Below are 16,830 nucleotides of genomic sequence, written 5' to 3'. Positions count from 1 at the left end.
AGAATAGTCTAGGGTGATTTAGATGAAGCATTTGGATTTTATAGCATCTGTGTGATCACCTCCATCGTGACTATTTTTAACACAGCACCTGTACTGGTCTCACCGCATGTTTCCTACACTGTCCACCCCAATCCTACAGGAGACTTGATTATGTTTCCTGTAATATATCTCTGTTCATGTTTGATAGCGCCAATGTCCTGTCCCTGATCAAAAATCTTTCAATAAGCCAGGATGTTTGGATTGGCATTTAAGTCACTCCCCAGTCTGTCCTCGACTTATTTTTCTGAAGTGATTTTACACACTACTCCTTCTTAAAAACTCTCATCTCATAAAAATAAGTCTACTTACTTGTCCTTAAATACAAAAGTATTCTTAGCTCTACAATTTTGATTATTTGGTCCACACCAGTTAAAATGGTCTTTTACCCCCAGGCTGTGGACCTATCTAACCTGGCTCTTATTTTAAACCCCAGCTAGAGTTCCCATCTCTAAGAGGCTGCCCCACCAGAGTCCACAGGCATCACACCTTCCGAGTTCCCAGACACACATTGTCCACACCTCTCATTAGGTGCTTATCAAATGCTTCCTTTTATTGTTACATTTTATCTCTATACCTTGTCCTCCAAAAGAGACAATAAGTCCTGTAATGTTAGAGATTGCATCTTACATCTCTTCTCATCATCATGGCCTGGTAGAGTGTTTTGCATATGGTATATGAATAATTAATATTTGTTAGTAACTATACTGATAACTATAACCTAATTGCCATTTACTAAGAAGCATAGTTTCTATACTTTCAGATACTAAGCAATCTATAAAAGAGAGAGTATCAATTTTTAATATTATTATTTCAAAAGAAGAACTAAGTAATAGAAAACTCCAGAAATTTAAGAAAATATTTCTGATTTTTTAAACTGCAACTGAAAGCTTCTCACTCTTACCTCCACCTTCTAATCTTTGCAATATCAAATCGATTGTTTACTATTAGAATAGATTATGCAACAAATGCCATAAATTGTGAAAGTAAATTGTAGCTTTTTGTTGAAATTCTCAGACATTACTAGTATCATTTGCTCATTTACTTTTCAACGCTCTTTTTTAAATTATCAAATGCTTATTATTTGTTGAGCAATTAGGCTTCTTGTGTTGCCCTGAATACATACAACCCCATCAGAAACAACTTTTTAATGCTAATAACAGCTTTCATGTAACACATCAGGCCCTGCTATTTTGAAAAATGACAGGACCAATAATGGGGTCCTTTAATCTGAACTTTTTGAAGAGTTACTAAGAGAGATGAATAAATATATTGATATAAATTACACTATACTACTCTGAACATATAATTATTAAAGTCTTTTTAGATATAAAAGTTTTTTAATCTTACAATTCTGAGCCTATCTTGTATTCTTTTCAGTGTGAATTCATTGATAATATACGAGATTTGGTTTGTGGTTTTATGCCTTATTTTGTGCTATCAAGACTTATTCTTTGTCTCAAAAGTCCTTATAATTTTGAACTCAAAATTACAAAATATATGGGAATTAAATAACCTATTGATTATGCATGGAGCAGGTCATACTCAGGAATTTCTGTTGCACTTAAGGGGACTTAAGGATACCTTTCTATTGTCTATTTTACAAGCAGGAATTTATATTTTGTGCTTAAAATAAGGCACACATGCTTATGTGTGCCTTATTTTATGCTTACACAGAGACCTTTTGTTTAAATGTCCACAAGAAAATAAATAAGAATGTAAGATAATGCCAGAAACTTTCAGTTAATGATCACTGGTTGAAAATATGTACTTACTTACATTTCATCCTGAAACTCCACCAAGTGGTATTAAAGAATAAAAAAATGATAACACACAGTAAAAAGAGAATGGACAAGAAGTGTCAACAGTTTTTGGAAGATAGAAAGTAGAGGATTAGCAAGTGACTTAGCAAAATGGAAAAACCTAAAACTTATGATCAAGCAGTGGGTTCCAATTACAGATTTGACCCATAAAACCCTTGGAAAAGTCAGGATTTAGAAGTGGAAGGTGTATGTGAGGTACAGGATTGAAAATGCGAATGAATTGAATAATCTGTTCAAGAGGCAGTTAGACTACCCTGAGGCACTTCCTTTAGTCTAAGCAACGAGGCTTCTCCTCTGGACTGGTAAGACTCTTGAAGCACAGGCAGGCATGAGTTCAGTTTCTGAATATGTGAGCATTAAATTAAATACTGTATGCTGGAAAAAAAAACCCTGCATATTATGTAGCAAGAGCATCAGCTCCTCCCCAGTTCAGCCCAAGGAGGCTGTGGTCTGATGTGTACCCCATAAGTAAAGTGGAAGACCCAGAACAAAGTCCTACCAATCCCTACAGACCTAGCATCTGGAAGGCCCTGCTCAGTCATCATATGTGAAGGATACCAGATGATCAGCCCATTAATGCATGACAAACTGCCAATCAAGTTTTAGTTTCTCTTTGGTATGAAAGGACAACTTTTGTGAAAGACTTCTAAGGAACAGCTCCAACAAGAAAGTCAGAGGCAAAAATAAACATAATAGAAAATATTCAGGCGTTCCCACTGGCTGTTCCCTCTGCTTGGAATGCTTTTCCCCATATCTGCTCTCTTTACTCTTACACTTCATTCAGAACTCGTGCAAATACAAAATAATGAGACATCTTTTCTTACTGTTATATTTAATATTGTGTTACACTGCCCATCACTCAATTCTTGGTTATTCTATTTCTTTACTTGAGCTTATATTTCTGCATATATTAATCACTACACAGACATTTTGATACCTTCATGTATTTGCTGTCCATCTACCCCACTCCCAAATGAACACTCATAAAGGTAGGAACATTGCCTATTGCACAGAGTAGATCCTTGATAATTACTGTTAATATGATCTACTTATCAGTTTACTTATTTAGTAAAAATAAGTAACTTGGATAAAGCAAAAACAAAGTAGGAAACACAATTTTAAAAGAATAAGTATTCAGAGAATAAGAAAATTTATAGCCAAGAAACAATTCAAATATATTAACTATACAAAAGCAACAATTCGAGAAGAATTAGCTCTTAAAAGTTCCAAATATTAAAAATTAAAGATATAGTTCAATATGTTTGGGAAGACATGGTAAAGAAAATCTCCAAGAGAGTAAAGAGAAATATAAGATATGAACAATACGAAAGAAAAAATAAGAATGTAAGAGATCAATCCTGAAAGACAAATGTCTGACTAATAGGAGTTTCCTGCAGTAACACAAAAGAGTAGAGGGGAGGGAACAATTAAGGGTATAATGTAGGTTGTTTTCTAGAATGGAAGGAAAGCGCTCTTGGATGGAAAGTCCCTCCAGATGCTCTATAAACTAAGTGAAAAAAGAAACTCATCAAGATACTGTTTTACTGAATTTCAGAACTTGAAGCTAAAAAGATTTTCTACATCAATAAACCTCAAAAATATAACATGGAACCAAAGTGAGTTACAGAGTATATATATATTTTTTTAAACCTAAAAAAAAACAGCATTTTATATTATTAATAACTATGTAAATATTCAGTAAAACTACAAAAAGCTTTCATGAGAATAATGACACCAAAATCATGATAGTAACTATCTGTGGAGAGAGAGGGGGGGAAATCATATTTAGGAAGACTACAGAGGAAGCATCATTTATATGCATAAAATTTTATTTAAAAAATGATTTTAAAAAAAATGACTTTAAGCAAATATAACATAAGATTGAAGGTGGGTATAATGGTATTATTATAATATCCTCTATACTTTTTGATGTTTTTGAAATATTTCACTGTTTAAAACAAAAAGATGCAAGAAACCAAAAGAAAGAAAACAGGTTGCATAAAAAATTACAGGGAACAAAATGCTATCAGATTTCTTAACTGTAATAATAGAAATTAGAAGATAATGGAGAAACAGCCACCCAGTTCTGAGAGAAGATTTTCAACCAAGAAGCACATATCCATCCAAAATAGCAGTCAATTAATATAAAAGTAGGGTAAAAACACTTCAGACTTAAAATCATTCACCTATTCTTAAGAAAGTAGTGAATTATGTACTCTGTGAAATAAGAGAGCAAACCAGGTAAGAGAAAGACATGAGAGCTGTTAAGAAAAAAATTGCACTGGAAACTTGTTAAAAGTGGCAAGATAAATTTTATTTCAGCTGCTGTAGTAGAGAAGACAGACTTCAGTACAGAGCTGAACTCCATGCCCCAAAATTTGATTACCTAGGTGAAACAGATACATTTCTTGAAAGTCACAATCTGCCAAAACTCACACAAGAAGAGATTTGAATAGGCCTATATCTATTAAATAAATTGAATCAATTGATATATATATCTCAATTAATAACTTTTCAAAACAAAAAGCACCAAGCCCAGATGGGTTCACTGGTGAATTCCACCAAGCATTTAAGAAAGAAATTATTCCAATTTTCTGCAATCTCTTCCAGAAGACAGAAGCAGATGGAAAACTTCCTGATTCTACGAGGCAGCATTAACCTAATGCCAAAACCAAAGAAAATACAGGAAAAGAACACTACCTTTTACAAATATAGATGCAAGTATCCTAACAAAATGTTTTCAAACAAAATGAATTCAACAATGTACAAAAATAATTACACACCACAACCAAGTGGGATTTATACTAGACAGGTTCACTATTCAAAAATCAACTAATGCAATAAAAAAGACATTTTTGGCCACTTAGCAGGTAGCTCCAGCCACAGGCTTTATTTTGAGATTTATTCTGCCTGAGTCAGAAACCAGTTTGCTGTATCTCCCAGGTTCCAAGGGAGACTTTGAAGCCTTTCTCAATAGGCTTGAAGAGAAGAGACCTTACCCCCTCCCTTACCACCACTTTATGGAGATGATGAGACTCATAACATAGCTCTCTCCAAAGGAATACTCTTTCCAGTCTCCAAATTCCCTGATCACTTATGCTCAGCCCTTTCATATGTTCAGTTTAAGTGAATATATCTTAATATTTCCTATGCAGGATCTGCCTGGTCAATCTGGTACCTCATTTTGGCATGAGAGTAGTTGGCATCTATTATCTTGAGGTTCTATCACTGAGACTGAAATAATTCCTTTTCCACCATTGATCCTCTCTGTTAGAATCTTCCCTCATGACTTGCTGAATACTAGGATGTGTTTGATGCATTCTCTTCCTGGAAGACAACAGTCGTCCCTGTGCTATTGACAGCTCCACATTTGTGTATGTGATTTCAAGGTCACTAGTGCAGAAACTACCATCATTCCATTTGTAGCTGCACATCACCTAACATGCTGAACCTCATCTAAAGAGTTGTTTACTTAACTATTTTCACCCTGCCATAATTTGCTGATGATATTTTCTAAGAAGTATTGTGACTAATTTTATATTAGGAGTTGGCAAGATTGAAAAGATCCTGATTTTCTAAAATAATAATAAGGGGAGGGACAAGAAATAATGTGTTTTATTAAGTAAAGTTCTCACATATTTTAACCACTAACCACATTATTGTGTTAAATTTTGCCAAACTGATGTACAGTTTTAACATTTAAAATGTGCAAAAGGTAAATATTCTGAGGGAGAGGAAAATAGCAGACTGAAGATGAACTGCACTTGATAAAAATAGTTTAAAACAGTCCCTTTGTAATAGTTACAAGTCCTAAAAGCTAAGACTTTTCAGTGTAACAATGTAAGTCTGACAATTCTACTAATAAGTACTTTTATTTGTATCACTGCAGTCAGGCAAACCTTCATAAATGAAATCGACAGACATAATTTTCAGGTGGGACTGATAGTTTGACTTTAGATGCTACCTTTCTGCCTATAAAATACAGCAAGGGGAGGGGGAAAAACCCCCATTTCAAACTGGGAAACTCAAAAGCAAGTCAGTCCGAATAAGCTAACATTTACAAAGTAATTCTCATCCTTATAAATTGCCTTCTTGCAGGAAACAGACCTTATCCTGACTTTTAATATTTCAATGCACCGATCTTGGTGGATGGAGAATGGACCAGGATGTACGGTGACATCAGTGACACCTGCCCCGGACTGGGCCCCAGAAGACCATCGCTACATCACGGTCTCAGGGTGTTTTCTGGAGTACCAGTACATAGAAGTGGCCCACAGTTCCCTCCAGATTGTCCTCGCAGTAAGTGTTGACAGCCAACCGCTCCTTCTAGTGCTTCCGGAACTGTTTTATTTCTGTGCACACTCGGTGCACACAGTTGGAACCTGTGGGTAAAATGTGGCTCTGTGCTTTTTCCTAATCAGTGCCACTTTTAACAGGGATTTCTCAGGTTAAACCAGGCTGTGCTGTGGGCCGAGTGCTTCTTTCTGGCTGTGCTGCTAATTCTGGAAATTCCCCTCTCCCTTCGCCCTAGCTTCTTCTTAGACTTCCCCTAGGTACCATCCATCTCTTTTTATCATCTCCCCCACACCTTTTTCGAAACAATTCAGCTTTTCTATAAATTCCACTTCTAGACTATCATGCCCCTATTTTCCATAGTATTATGCCAATGAAGAACCCTCCCCTCTACAAGAAGGCAGTTGGAGTTATAAATAACTCCTTTGTTTTTGAAGAACTTTCACTAAAGCTAAATGCACACTTTTGTGGGATTCATAAAGTTAAGGCAACTTTATTATACATGCCTCCATTTATTTATTACAGATTGTGTATGTGAAGATCTACGTATATTTTCTTAGACTCCATGTAGATCTGCAACTGAGGTGCACAGTCTTAACAATTGTAAACAACAAACAATACAAGTAGAATCTGCTTGTGACCTCTTTCTTTAACTACTTTGAGAATGATATTAACTCACAGTTCTTAAATAACAAGACATGAAATGTTCTGGGTAGAATGGCACCAACTGGTTCACATAAAATTCTTCTGGAATTTAAAAAGAAACTATGTGAGTGTGTGTATTAGGTTATGTAACTAATATATAGTTATTAGATTTTTTAAAATGAGGAATATATGTATATAAACATATACATACACACACATATATATAATCACAATGGGCTTTGTATGCTGTGCTAGTAAACACTTCCCAAGTCTCTGTGACTAAAAACCACAAAGGTTTATTCTCTTGGGTCAGCAGGAAGTTTTACCAATCACTGTCACTAAGGAAACAAGGCTAGGGACACAGCTACCATCTCAATCATCACGGGTTGCCATGCCAGAGAGCAAGGATAGATCTGGAGTGTGTACATTGGCACAAACATGCCCCTCCTTGGGAGGAGAAGCTCATCATTGATCATAGTTCATTGTCCAGAACTAGACACACAGTCCTACACAATCACAAATTGGTCAGGAAGGAGGGAGAACTGTAAATATTTGAAGAGTAGCATAAATTATTTCCACAATATTTGAATTATGTTCTTGGCTAAAGCACTGAGTGATCTCCCTTGAATATGTCCAAGCTGAAGCACTTCTTAATTAAAAAAACAAAAATAAAAAACCTTCTCTAATAGTTTGAAACTCTAAAACTGTTCATTTTGATTATTTTTAAGTAAAGATAGATGTGATGGGATGGAAGTAGTCACGTCACTGTTTAAAATTCATTTAGGTGAAGTATTCATTCTCACATGGGAAAAGTAAAATATTTCTGGTATTTGGTGACAGATTAAATGCCTTCATATATGTGTTAGAGAGGAGTTTTAGAGATAATATTCCTTCCTTGGAACTCCCTCTTTCTACTGTACCCAGAAATTTTGGAAAACTTCCACTTATGCATCAGGGATGATGTAAACATATAGTCTGTGTGCATGGATAGTTATATGTGACTATTTTAGAGAGTTATTTGAATTAATGTGTGTATGTATAAACAATATTCACAGATTTATTAAACTCCACATAAAATTTTGGCTTGCAGATAATTTGCTAAAGAAATACATTTGGACACGGAAGCATGTGTTGAGTCTGTCATACTGCCCAAAGAAAAAATATTTTTACATAAGTAAAAACCATCTGTAAAGGCAAAGTGGCTAGAGTGCAAAGAAGATGGATGAAGTGTCCCTAAGAGCAGATGTGACCAATATATCAAGCCACTGGCTCTCACTTCTCCTGTCTGCATTGCCCCCCATTGAGTGGAGCAATCGTTTGAGCAGGCCATCACAGGATGTGGCATCCATACCTCTCCCCTTTCCACCTGTTCTTCTTTCTGGGGTAGTTCTTTTGCTATGCTGACGATCACCTGAGAGAGTAAGTCAGCAACAGATACCCAAGCCAGTTTTTTGGAAAAGTTTCAACACACTTTCCGTCTTTGGGCTTGTTATTGTCTAGTTGGCCTTGGGGTGAAAGCATGTGCTATGCAGAAAACTTAGCACATCTTCACTAAAATTTTAGAATGCAAACCAAAATGGGGCTTATCTTGAACAATTTGCTCTGCCTAGCTATTGGAAGCCTTCCAACTAAATGTTCCTGTAGCCATCCTCATCACTTCTGCTGGCATGTTTAAGGAGTGAAATTGTGGCTCGAATCTCTGCTTCTTCCCTTTTTGTTACTCAAATCATCTTCCTGACAATCCAATGTTTAGTTCCATCCAGTCTGGTGAACCCTTCCTGAGTGCATGTCCCCTGCTGGCATCTAGAGAAACAAATGACAGCGTCTCTGACCTTGAGGCTGTCGTAATCAGAAATGGGCGTGGTTCCTCAGGGTACAAACCTGGGGCAGACAGGCACACTTCGGGAATGTGGTACACAGAGAATACGTTTGTGCCATTTACGGCATCATAATGTCAGCTAAACTCCCACACCTCTCTTTGTTTTCACCAGCCTTTGAAGCTGCCCTCTCTTCCAGGATATCTGGCTTAGATCTGCTTTCATAAACGGCTGCTGTCCCAGCTACTGCTCTTGATTAACTCCAAATCTCTCTAGCTCTTTTTCTCCACCTTCATTCAGCCTCTCTTTCACAGATTCCTGACCCCCAGCACACCTGTCACCCCACTGTTCGGTTTTCTGCCAATCAACTCCTAGCTGATTTTGAAATTAGCATTCACGAAGCCCCCATTTGCATCACACATTTATAAGATATCTCCCATCTCCAGCCAAAGGAAGACGAGTATTATATCCATATAATTGGGAAGAGGGGTTATTAATCACACAGCCTCCAGCCGAGAAGAAAGGACTGCCAGAGCACCATAATGATGAGCCAGGTGTGAGATTTCGAGCTTTCTCCTTCTCCAGCAGCATTTTCTTCTGGTTAGGATCAGATATCACATTCAAAGGGAATACAGGTGTGGATAGTTTTAATAAAACAAACAAACAAAAAATCTGCACTTACAAAATAGATAAAATAAATATGTATGGAAAGAGCCCAGGAAGAGATTAACTAAAGAGATGGTGCTGTTTACATTACAAAACAATTAATCTTATTTCTTCAAACAATGTGTGATTGCAACTGTACAGTTTACAAAATGCGTTTACGGGAATTTAATCTTTCCACTTGTGTAACAGTCCTGTGAGGGCAGCAGAACAGATTAAAAGCCTTTCCCAAGATTTCTTAGCTAGTAAATGGGGAGGGTGGACATGCTGACCTAAGTTTTTCTCTGGTACCAAGGAAAGGAAATAGGCTTTAATCTGCATGCCGGCATCAGCTGATGGATAACAGATTCATGAAACCCCAAAATTCAGACTTCTCTTCAGTAGCAAAGAATGCCGTGATTAATTAGCTATGTCTCCCACGGTTAAGGGGAAGGGAGGTGTATATACCTCATGTTTGTTACACACACACATTATACCTTACTTCCTATAACCAACACAATGAAGAGGGAGTATGTTTTACAAAGAAAAGTAAATAAATGAATCATTAAGGGAAACTTTTATTGTACTAACTGAAGTAACTTTTTATTTTGAAACATATGTTAGAATTCCAAATAATTCATTGGAAAACAAAAGCAAATACTTAATCCCTTTCTTCTCCAGCTACCTCCAGAGGACCAGTATCTCTAAATTTTATATGAACTTCTCCAACCAAAATTGCCGGGCTTTGTTTTTCTTTATTTCCTTTACTTCTGACACACTTCTAAGTTCATAGCAGGTTGACTATTAATTTTTTTAAGAGACCAATAGAAGACGTTGGTAAAAATATAAATAAGTTTACTATTTCCTACAGCCATTAAAAGTGGCTTAGAAACTGTATACAAATTAGCAGGGAAGAAAACTTTAGAAAAGTTTCTGGTGCCCTGTTCATAGCCAAAAAATAGGTTCACTGTCCAGTTTAAGCTTCAGTTATATATATTCCCTATTCATAAAACTCTGTACTCTGTAGAGTGCAGGAAATGATAGAAATCATTGTTCAACATATCGTGACACCAAAAACTTTTGAAAGAAAAATATATGCCTTTCGGATGGATAGAGTCACAGATGTTTCCAATTATTTCCAGTTAATGATATATAATACGTTGGCCATTTGGCTTGCTAAGACTTGCCTAGGAATACCATCGGTAAAGAAATTTGCAAAAATTTTGACTGCCTTTCACCAAGTTGACTTGGGTTTGTGCTGGGAATGGCACATGGTGTTTCTCTAGATGTTGCTGAAGTGTGTGGTGCATGCATATGAGAGTAAAGGGCCTTATTGCTCACGCTGACTTTTTCTCCTATAATCTGGAAACACTTATCCACAGAGGTCTGATTTTCAAAGATTTGGGTTCCGATTTTCACGTAGCCTAGGACGTTGCTATTAAAGTGGTAAATATTAAATCTAAGTTGTGAACTTGCACCATTTTAAAGGGATAAGTGGGAGAAACGGTGTGAGCTGATACCCAGCTACTGCTGCATTCAGAAGTGCAACGGTTGCAATGTGGATATTCTCTATTACATTTATTTGAGTTGAAAAATTGACAGTTTTTTTAAGACAAAAAGTAAGTTTGATTTGGTTGATTTGTTTTACAGTGAAAAATGATTTAGCCATTTATGTTATTGGAGTCACCATTTTGCATAAACTAAATTAGCCAGACCTGCAGCTCCATAGTTTGATAAAAATACACTCAAAGTACATGTTTTTAATTGACAAAAGTATAGTGAAATTAAATAATATTTCCCACATATTTTACATACACCAGATTAATCTAGGTGCCTTTATGAGAAAGAGTTACAAGCATAATGGCTGTTTATTATATATTGGTGGTGTTTTTTGTATACTTTCCAGAAATTGCTGTTGCAAACTGGGCAATTTCCAATTCTTTGCTTTCATTATAATTGAAGGAAAACCTCATAGATTTGCCAATTGGTAGATTACATGAAATAATTCTTCTGATAGGTAAATATGTAAATGTGGCACCCAACTTAGAAGAAGCTGCAGAAGTTGAGTGATGTCATTATAACAAAAGGCTTTCAATACTTCTCTATTTTTGAAAGAACAAGATTTTTCCATGCTTAAACCTAAAACAAAAGCAACTAGAATAGAATTCATGCTAAACTCTGCCTCATTCTAGTATTAATCAGAAATGCATTTCAAATGAAATTTTATTTTTTATGTAATTATTTTGATCAACACTTGTAATAGACTATGGTGTTTTGATCTATTGTATAAAATAATAATTGTGGTGATGGCTCAAATTAGAATACATTTTTATGTTCTCACCCCCCCAAAAAAGAGAGAAATATGTGAAGTGACGAATATGTTAATGAACTAGATAGTGTGACTCCTTTCATAATGTATATGTATATCAATTCACCATAATGTACACTTTCAGTATCTTATAATTTTATTTGTCAGTTATACCTCAGTAAAGCTGAAAAAAAATTTAAATGTCAAAAAAAGCCCATTTTTAACACAATGCCTTATGGACATGGGAAAGAAAGATCGATTTTAAATTTATACATATTCAAGTTAACACATACAAATTTATATATATGTGTGTATATATATATATATATATAAAACTATATATAGTTATACAGAGAAATATGATAGAATGATCAATATAAAACTTTCAAGTAAATAAACATACCACATTAGGAAAATATTCTGTGGAAACTGGAACTACATAAAATTTATGATTGTTATAGAAGAGTGTGTACGTGTGTTTTTACATGAAAGAAAGTGAACTTCACATCACAGTGGTATTGAAATTTCATTGGATATATTTATAAGAATAAATAATGTATCTTTAAAATATATTAATATTTCTAATATGCCAAAATAATAGCCCTTTTGAAGCCATTTAGACTAATGATGAAAATATCAAATATGAATTTCAAATGTACCTAGTTTCAAGTGGATTTTTGAAAATTTCTTTCAGGGTATGTGGGAAGAGAAATGTTTGGAAGCCACTATTCTAAAGCAGTGGTTATTTCTTTCTTTATTCCTTTCTTCCTTTTCTTCCTTTCTTTTTCTTCCTTCCTTCTTTCCTTCCTCCCTCCCTCCCTCCCTTCCTTTCTCCCTCCCTCCCTCCCACAGTCCATAGAGACAGCTACAGAGTGGGGAGCAGGCATTTAATTCTCAGGGAGGGCTGACAGGGATGTCCCCTGTCCCCTTGGGGCCCCTACCCATTCCCCTAAAGCAGTGGTTGCTAACACTAGCTGAGACTAGGAATTACTTACCCAGTTGTTTAAAAGATTACCATAAACATAATATACTTCTGGAAGTTTTTTGTCCTTAGGCCTGAGGCAGGGCCAAGGTGGATATATTTTTCAAATTTTTCACCAGAAATATTAGTCCCTTCCCTTTTCTTATACTATTGATTCCTCAAATGTCCTGAATTGCTCAGAAACACAAGGTGTTTGGTCAAGAAGATGATTCTATATGCCAAGATGGTACCATAGTTCTGGTTGTTCCACCAACTCCTTTCTGGGCCTTAAGAATCATTTCCCTTCCAGTACTGCAGGGTAAAGCACATAGTTATGTGACTAGTTAGTTAGTCACATAATTAACCTGTGGTCAAGTACTGAATCTGTGTACTTACACTGTGCCTACCATATCTCCACACTGAAGAGTGAGTTGGTATAGGGCTAGGACTGCAAACTGAGTCTTCTGACTCTAGTCCAATGTGCAAAACTGTACAATAGTTTTCTTCTTAGCACAAAACTGCCTGTTATCTGCGATGGGAATGGACAGAATGACAAGCACTCGGCTTCTTTCCTAGCTCCCAGGACGGTTCAACAGCTTTGCTGCTTCAAATATTATACACAGTGCTCCAACTCTAGTTCTCTCGGGTACTCAGATACACAGGCTTGCTTGTCAATAAAGGAAATAAATGTTATTTGTCTTTCTGCAACATCAGAATAGTTTATACAAATAGTCACAAATATATGAGAAGAAAAACCAAATCACAATTGTAAACAGGGGATTTTTCCAATGGACAAAGTTGCTTAATTAAGAGAATGAAGGCGGTAAATAGAATAGGGAAAGGACAGTTCTTGGTACAATTGAGTTCTCCAAAGCCCATAAACAATGTTCCACAAGCTAAGTTTAGAACCCCAACTGGATTTATCCCTGAATAGTAAGAAATACCAAGACCAACTGATACTTCTGAAATGGGCACATGTTTAAATTTCTAATCTATTCTCAATTCCTCTAGACGATAACAAATTCATTTGAACACCATCCCTTCAGAGCGTAACACCTTAATGTCTTATCCACAGATGTCAATCAAGTTTTGGTAAAAATAAACCCTGAACAATCAGTTGTCACGCCCTTTATTTTATTTTGCTTTGTTCCTGAAAGGTGCCCTTGTAGATTGGTGAGCAGTTCTGCGAGTCTGGGAACAAGCAGAGTGCAAGAACTTGAACAGCCTCTAAAGTCAAATTAAATCTAAGAATTTTTTGCCTTTAATATTCACTGGTATTCTCTACATGCAAATTCAGAAATATCAGGTAAAATATTCACAGTCGGGGAGTAACAATCCTTAAATCTTACACCCAGCTGCATAATAAACTATTTTGTAATTATGAACTAAATGAGACAATGTCTAAGAAATTGCCTTGCAAACAATAAAAGTGGCATTATTTATTTTCTCCTTAGCTCAGTTTTTTCCACTGCTCCGAAGCACACTATCATTTAGTCAGGCTAACTCATAGTGATGTGCAAAAATGAACTAAAGTTTACTTACTCCCCGGATAGAACTGTGATTCTTAAATCCAGTGTGATACCATTTAGTGTATCGACACACCAGCCTACATGGGGGCAAGTTTTATCCCATATCAACCATTATCATCAGATTGCAATATCTGCTTCTATATGTAATGTTTGAAGCACTTGCTTACCCCCAAAACATAATATCACTTGATCTACGAGAATGCTTGGAAACATCATGGAATAAAAATACCAATATATTTAAGATGGTAGTGAGGATTATAGCCTGCACCAAATCACTAATAATTGGGTTTTCTTGAATAATATTAGATTTAAGTTTTACCAGTCCTACAAATTAGATTTAAATTACTTCCGTAGAGTACTGTACAATGAATGATGTGCAATCCCATTTCTTATATTTAATGTTAGTCATAAATTATTTCAGAAAGAAAGAATCAATATATATAGTAAAATGAAGTATTTTTTTGAAAAACATGACAAGCTGTTGAACTTGAACAAAGGTTACCATCTTCGTCATATATAGTAGCATTGCCTTTAAGACGTCTTTCCACTCATGATCAGTTATTATGATAAAAATTTTTTAAGAAATAAGTCTTTGATGGCAATTTCCTCTTCACAGGAACTTCTACACACAGTGGCAGAATAATAGTAGAATGCGTTAGTGTTTTCAAATAACAGCAAGCCATTCTCAAAAGAAGGATGTAAAGATGATTTATAATGATAGCTATAATACAAGGAATAATTTATTGTTTAGTGTGTTATACTTGAGTGAAAAGGAATAAAACTATGGGCAAACACACTTAAGCTAAATATTGTTTACACAGTAGAAAAAGAGCCATCTGTAATATTCCTTCTGTACATTTGCTTTTGCCAGTCCTACAAATAGGATTTTAAACTCTACTGTTCTCAACCCACACAACTGGGTGTATGATTCCGAGTCCTCATTATTCTCTTGCTTATTCCAGTCCTTGTGGCTCCATGGCTACATCTGTCCCGACTCCCACTCATTGTTAAATTCCTCTCAAGCAGTAACCCTTTTGAGTCAAGACCACAACTTTTCATACACATATGTTTCTCACTTCTATTCTTCTCCTAACAATTCATAATATTATACTGTATTGTACTTAATGAGGGAGTTCTTTCTCACATGACTCTTTTGGTTAATGCTAACTGCAAATATGGCTCCATCCACGTTAATAATCCAGTGCATTTCTATATCACTGAATTTTAGAGAAATATTTGATTGCTGTAAGTCAATCTTTCTCAAGCTTTTTCTAGAAAATCCCTTCCAGTGTTACATTTTACTTATTCATCTATCAGATTGTAGAATCTATTCATCACAATCCCATTGATGTTAAGATTTTTACAGTAAACAATGCCTTGCCAAAGTCTGATGGGCATGACTCATTATCATCAGTGTTCCCTCTATACAAATTAGTTCATATAAACCTTGAACTTGGGGGGGGGTGTTTTTTAAAGTTCATTCAGTGGGGAACATCTAGAATAGTACCAATGAAAATATGATTTTGTGTATCATTATTTTAACTATAGTGGGTAAAACATTTTCACATATAAGTTATTGTGTTGTGTTCAACAACCGTAAACAGGATTAACTCTGAGTGCCCTGCCAGTGTGGCTGTGACAGTTATTTGATCATTTAAGTTATGAATGAAAAATCATTGAAAGCTCTGTTTAAATGAATCACATGAACATTTACCTGCGATTAATCTTCAATTTTATTTTCCTTTTGTGATCCATTGGTTTTTTTTTTTCCCCTTTAGACCCCATAGGCTTACAGATGTTAACCTCCAGAGAAGCACAATGATTCTCCCAACAAAGGCGGTTTGTTGCTTGGCTTGGCTTTGCTGAAACCTGGTCAGAGGCTCTGATGACAGATAGTCTGCTTGTCAGCTTTGCTTCATGAATCCAAAGAAAATGGAACTTATCAGGAGCTGAGCCTCAAGCGCTACCTGCGCCTCTTATTTGGGCCCTTTCATGCTAGGTTGGCAGAGGTCTTAGTCTTTCATCATTTGGTTCACTGACAGAAAGAGCAGGGAGCTGTTGCCTGTTTAGGTACCACTCTGCAGACTGCTATATTGCAAAATAAACAAACAATATATTTTTAGGGCACCACCTGCAGCCAGCAGCTGTACCAAACAGAGCAGAACCACAAAGGATGTGATTTGTTCCATTTAACATAAAGCCTTGAGGTTTGAGAAGAGAGGGAGGAGAAGGTTCTATGTATACAACCCACACGTCCACAGTTTAAACTGAAGCTGATATTCTTTTTTAGATTGGAATTGAGGTATCATTATACCTTTCCTCCTTTCCCACCCCGCAATCTCTGGTTGAAAACAGTTCTATTATTGGGGTTATAACTGTTAACTGAGAAAATCATTCTCCTCTGCCAGTAAACTTCTTCTTCCATTCAAGGGCAGTTTTCTCTCAGGGAAACCTATACTGAAATGCCAACATCTGCTGTATCTAAGCTGTATATAAATGGTGTCTGGCATTTACATGATGCCAATGACTTGATTAGAGAAACTCATACACTTGGCTTACATAAAATTTTCTTATCTGCAGCTTTCATCTATTTCAGTCTTTCTTCAGGATCTGTGTGCTTCTCTAAATGTGCCACACAAGTCCAAAATACTCTGAAAGCTGGACTTTAGCTCTTATTTTGATTGACGATCAGTTCTTGTATTAACTCCTATCTCTCCAGGCATTAAAGCTATGTACTGCATCATGATAACATTCTACCATGTGCACCTTGTCTGAG

General features: G+C 35.9%; 1 protein-coding gene across 1 annotated transcript in view; it reads left to right on the top strand.

Annotated features, from left to right (window-relative positions):
• Window positions 1-16,830, top strand: part of NKAIN2 (sodium/potassium transporting ATPase interacting 2) — a 550,374-nt gene that overhangs the window by 401,178 nt on the left and 132,366 nt on the right. The window contains exon 4 of the mRNA XM_028494717.1: window positions 5,958-6,158. Coding sequence (XP_028350518.1) covers window positions 5,958-6,158 — 201 coding nt within the window. The remainder of the gene's footprint in view (window positions 1-5,957; window positions 6,159-16,830) is intronic.

Source organism: Physeter macrocephalus, chromosome 10 (genome assembly GCF_002837175.3).
Source record: "Physeter macrocephalus isolate SW-GA chromosome 10, ASM283717v5, whole genome shotgun sequence".
Lineage (NCBI taxonomy): Eukaryota > Metazoa > Chordata > Mammalia > Artiodactyla > Physeteridae > Physeter > Physeter macrocephalus.
Note: the sequence above shows the minus strand (reverse complement) of the source record. Positions and strands in the feature narration are given on the sequence as shown.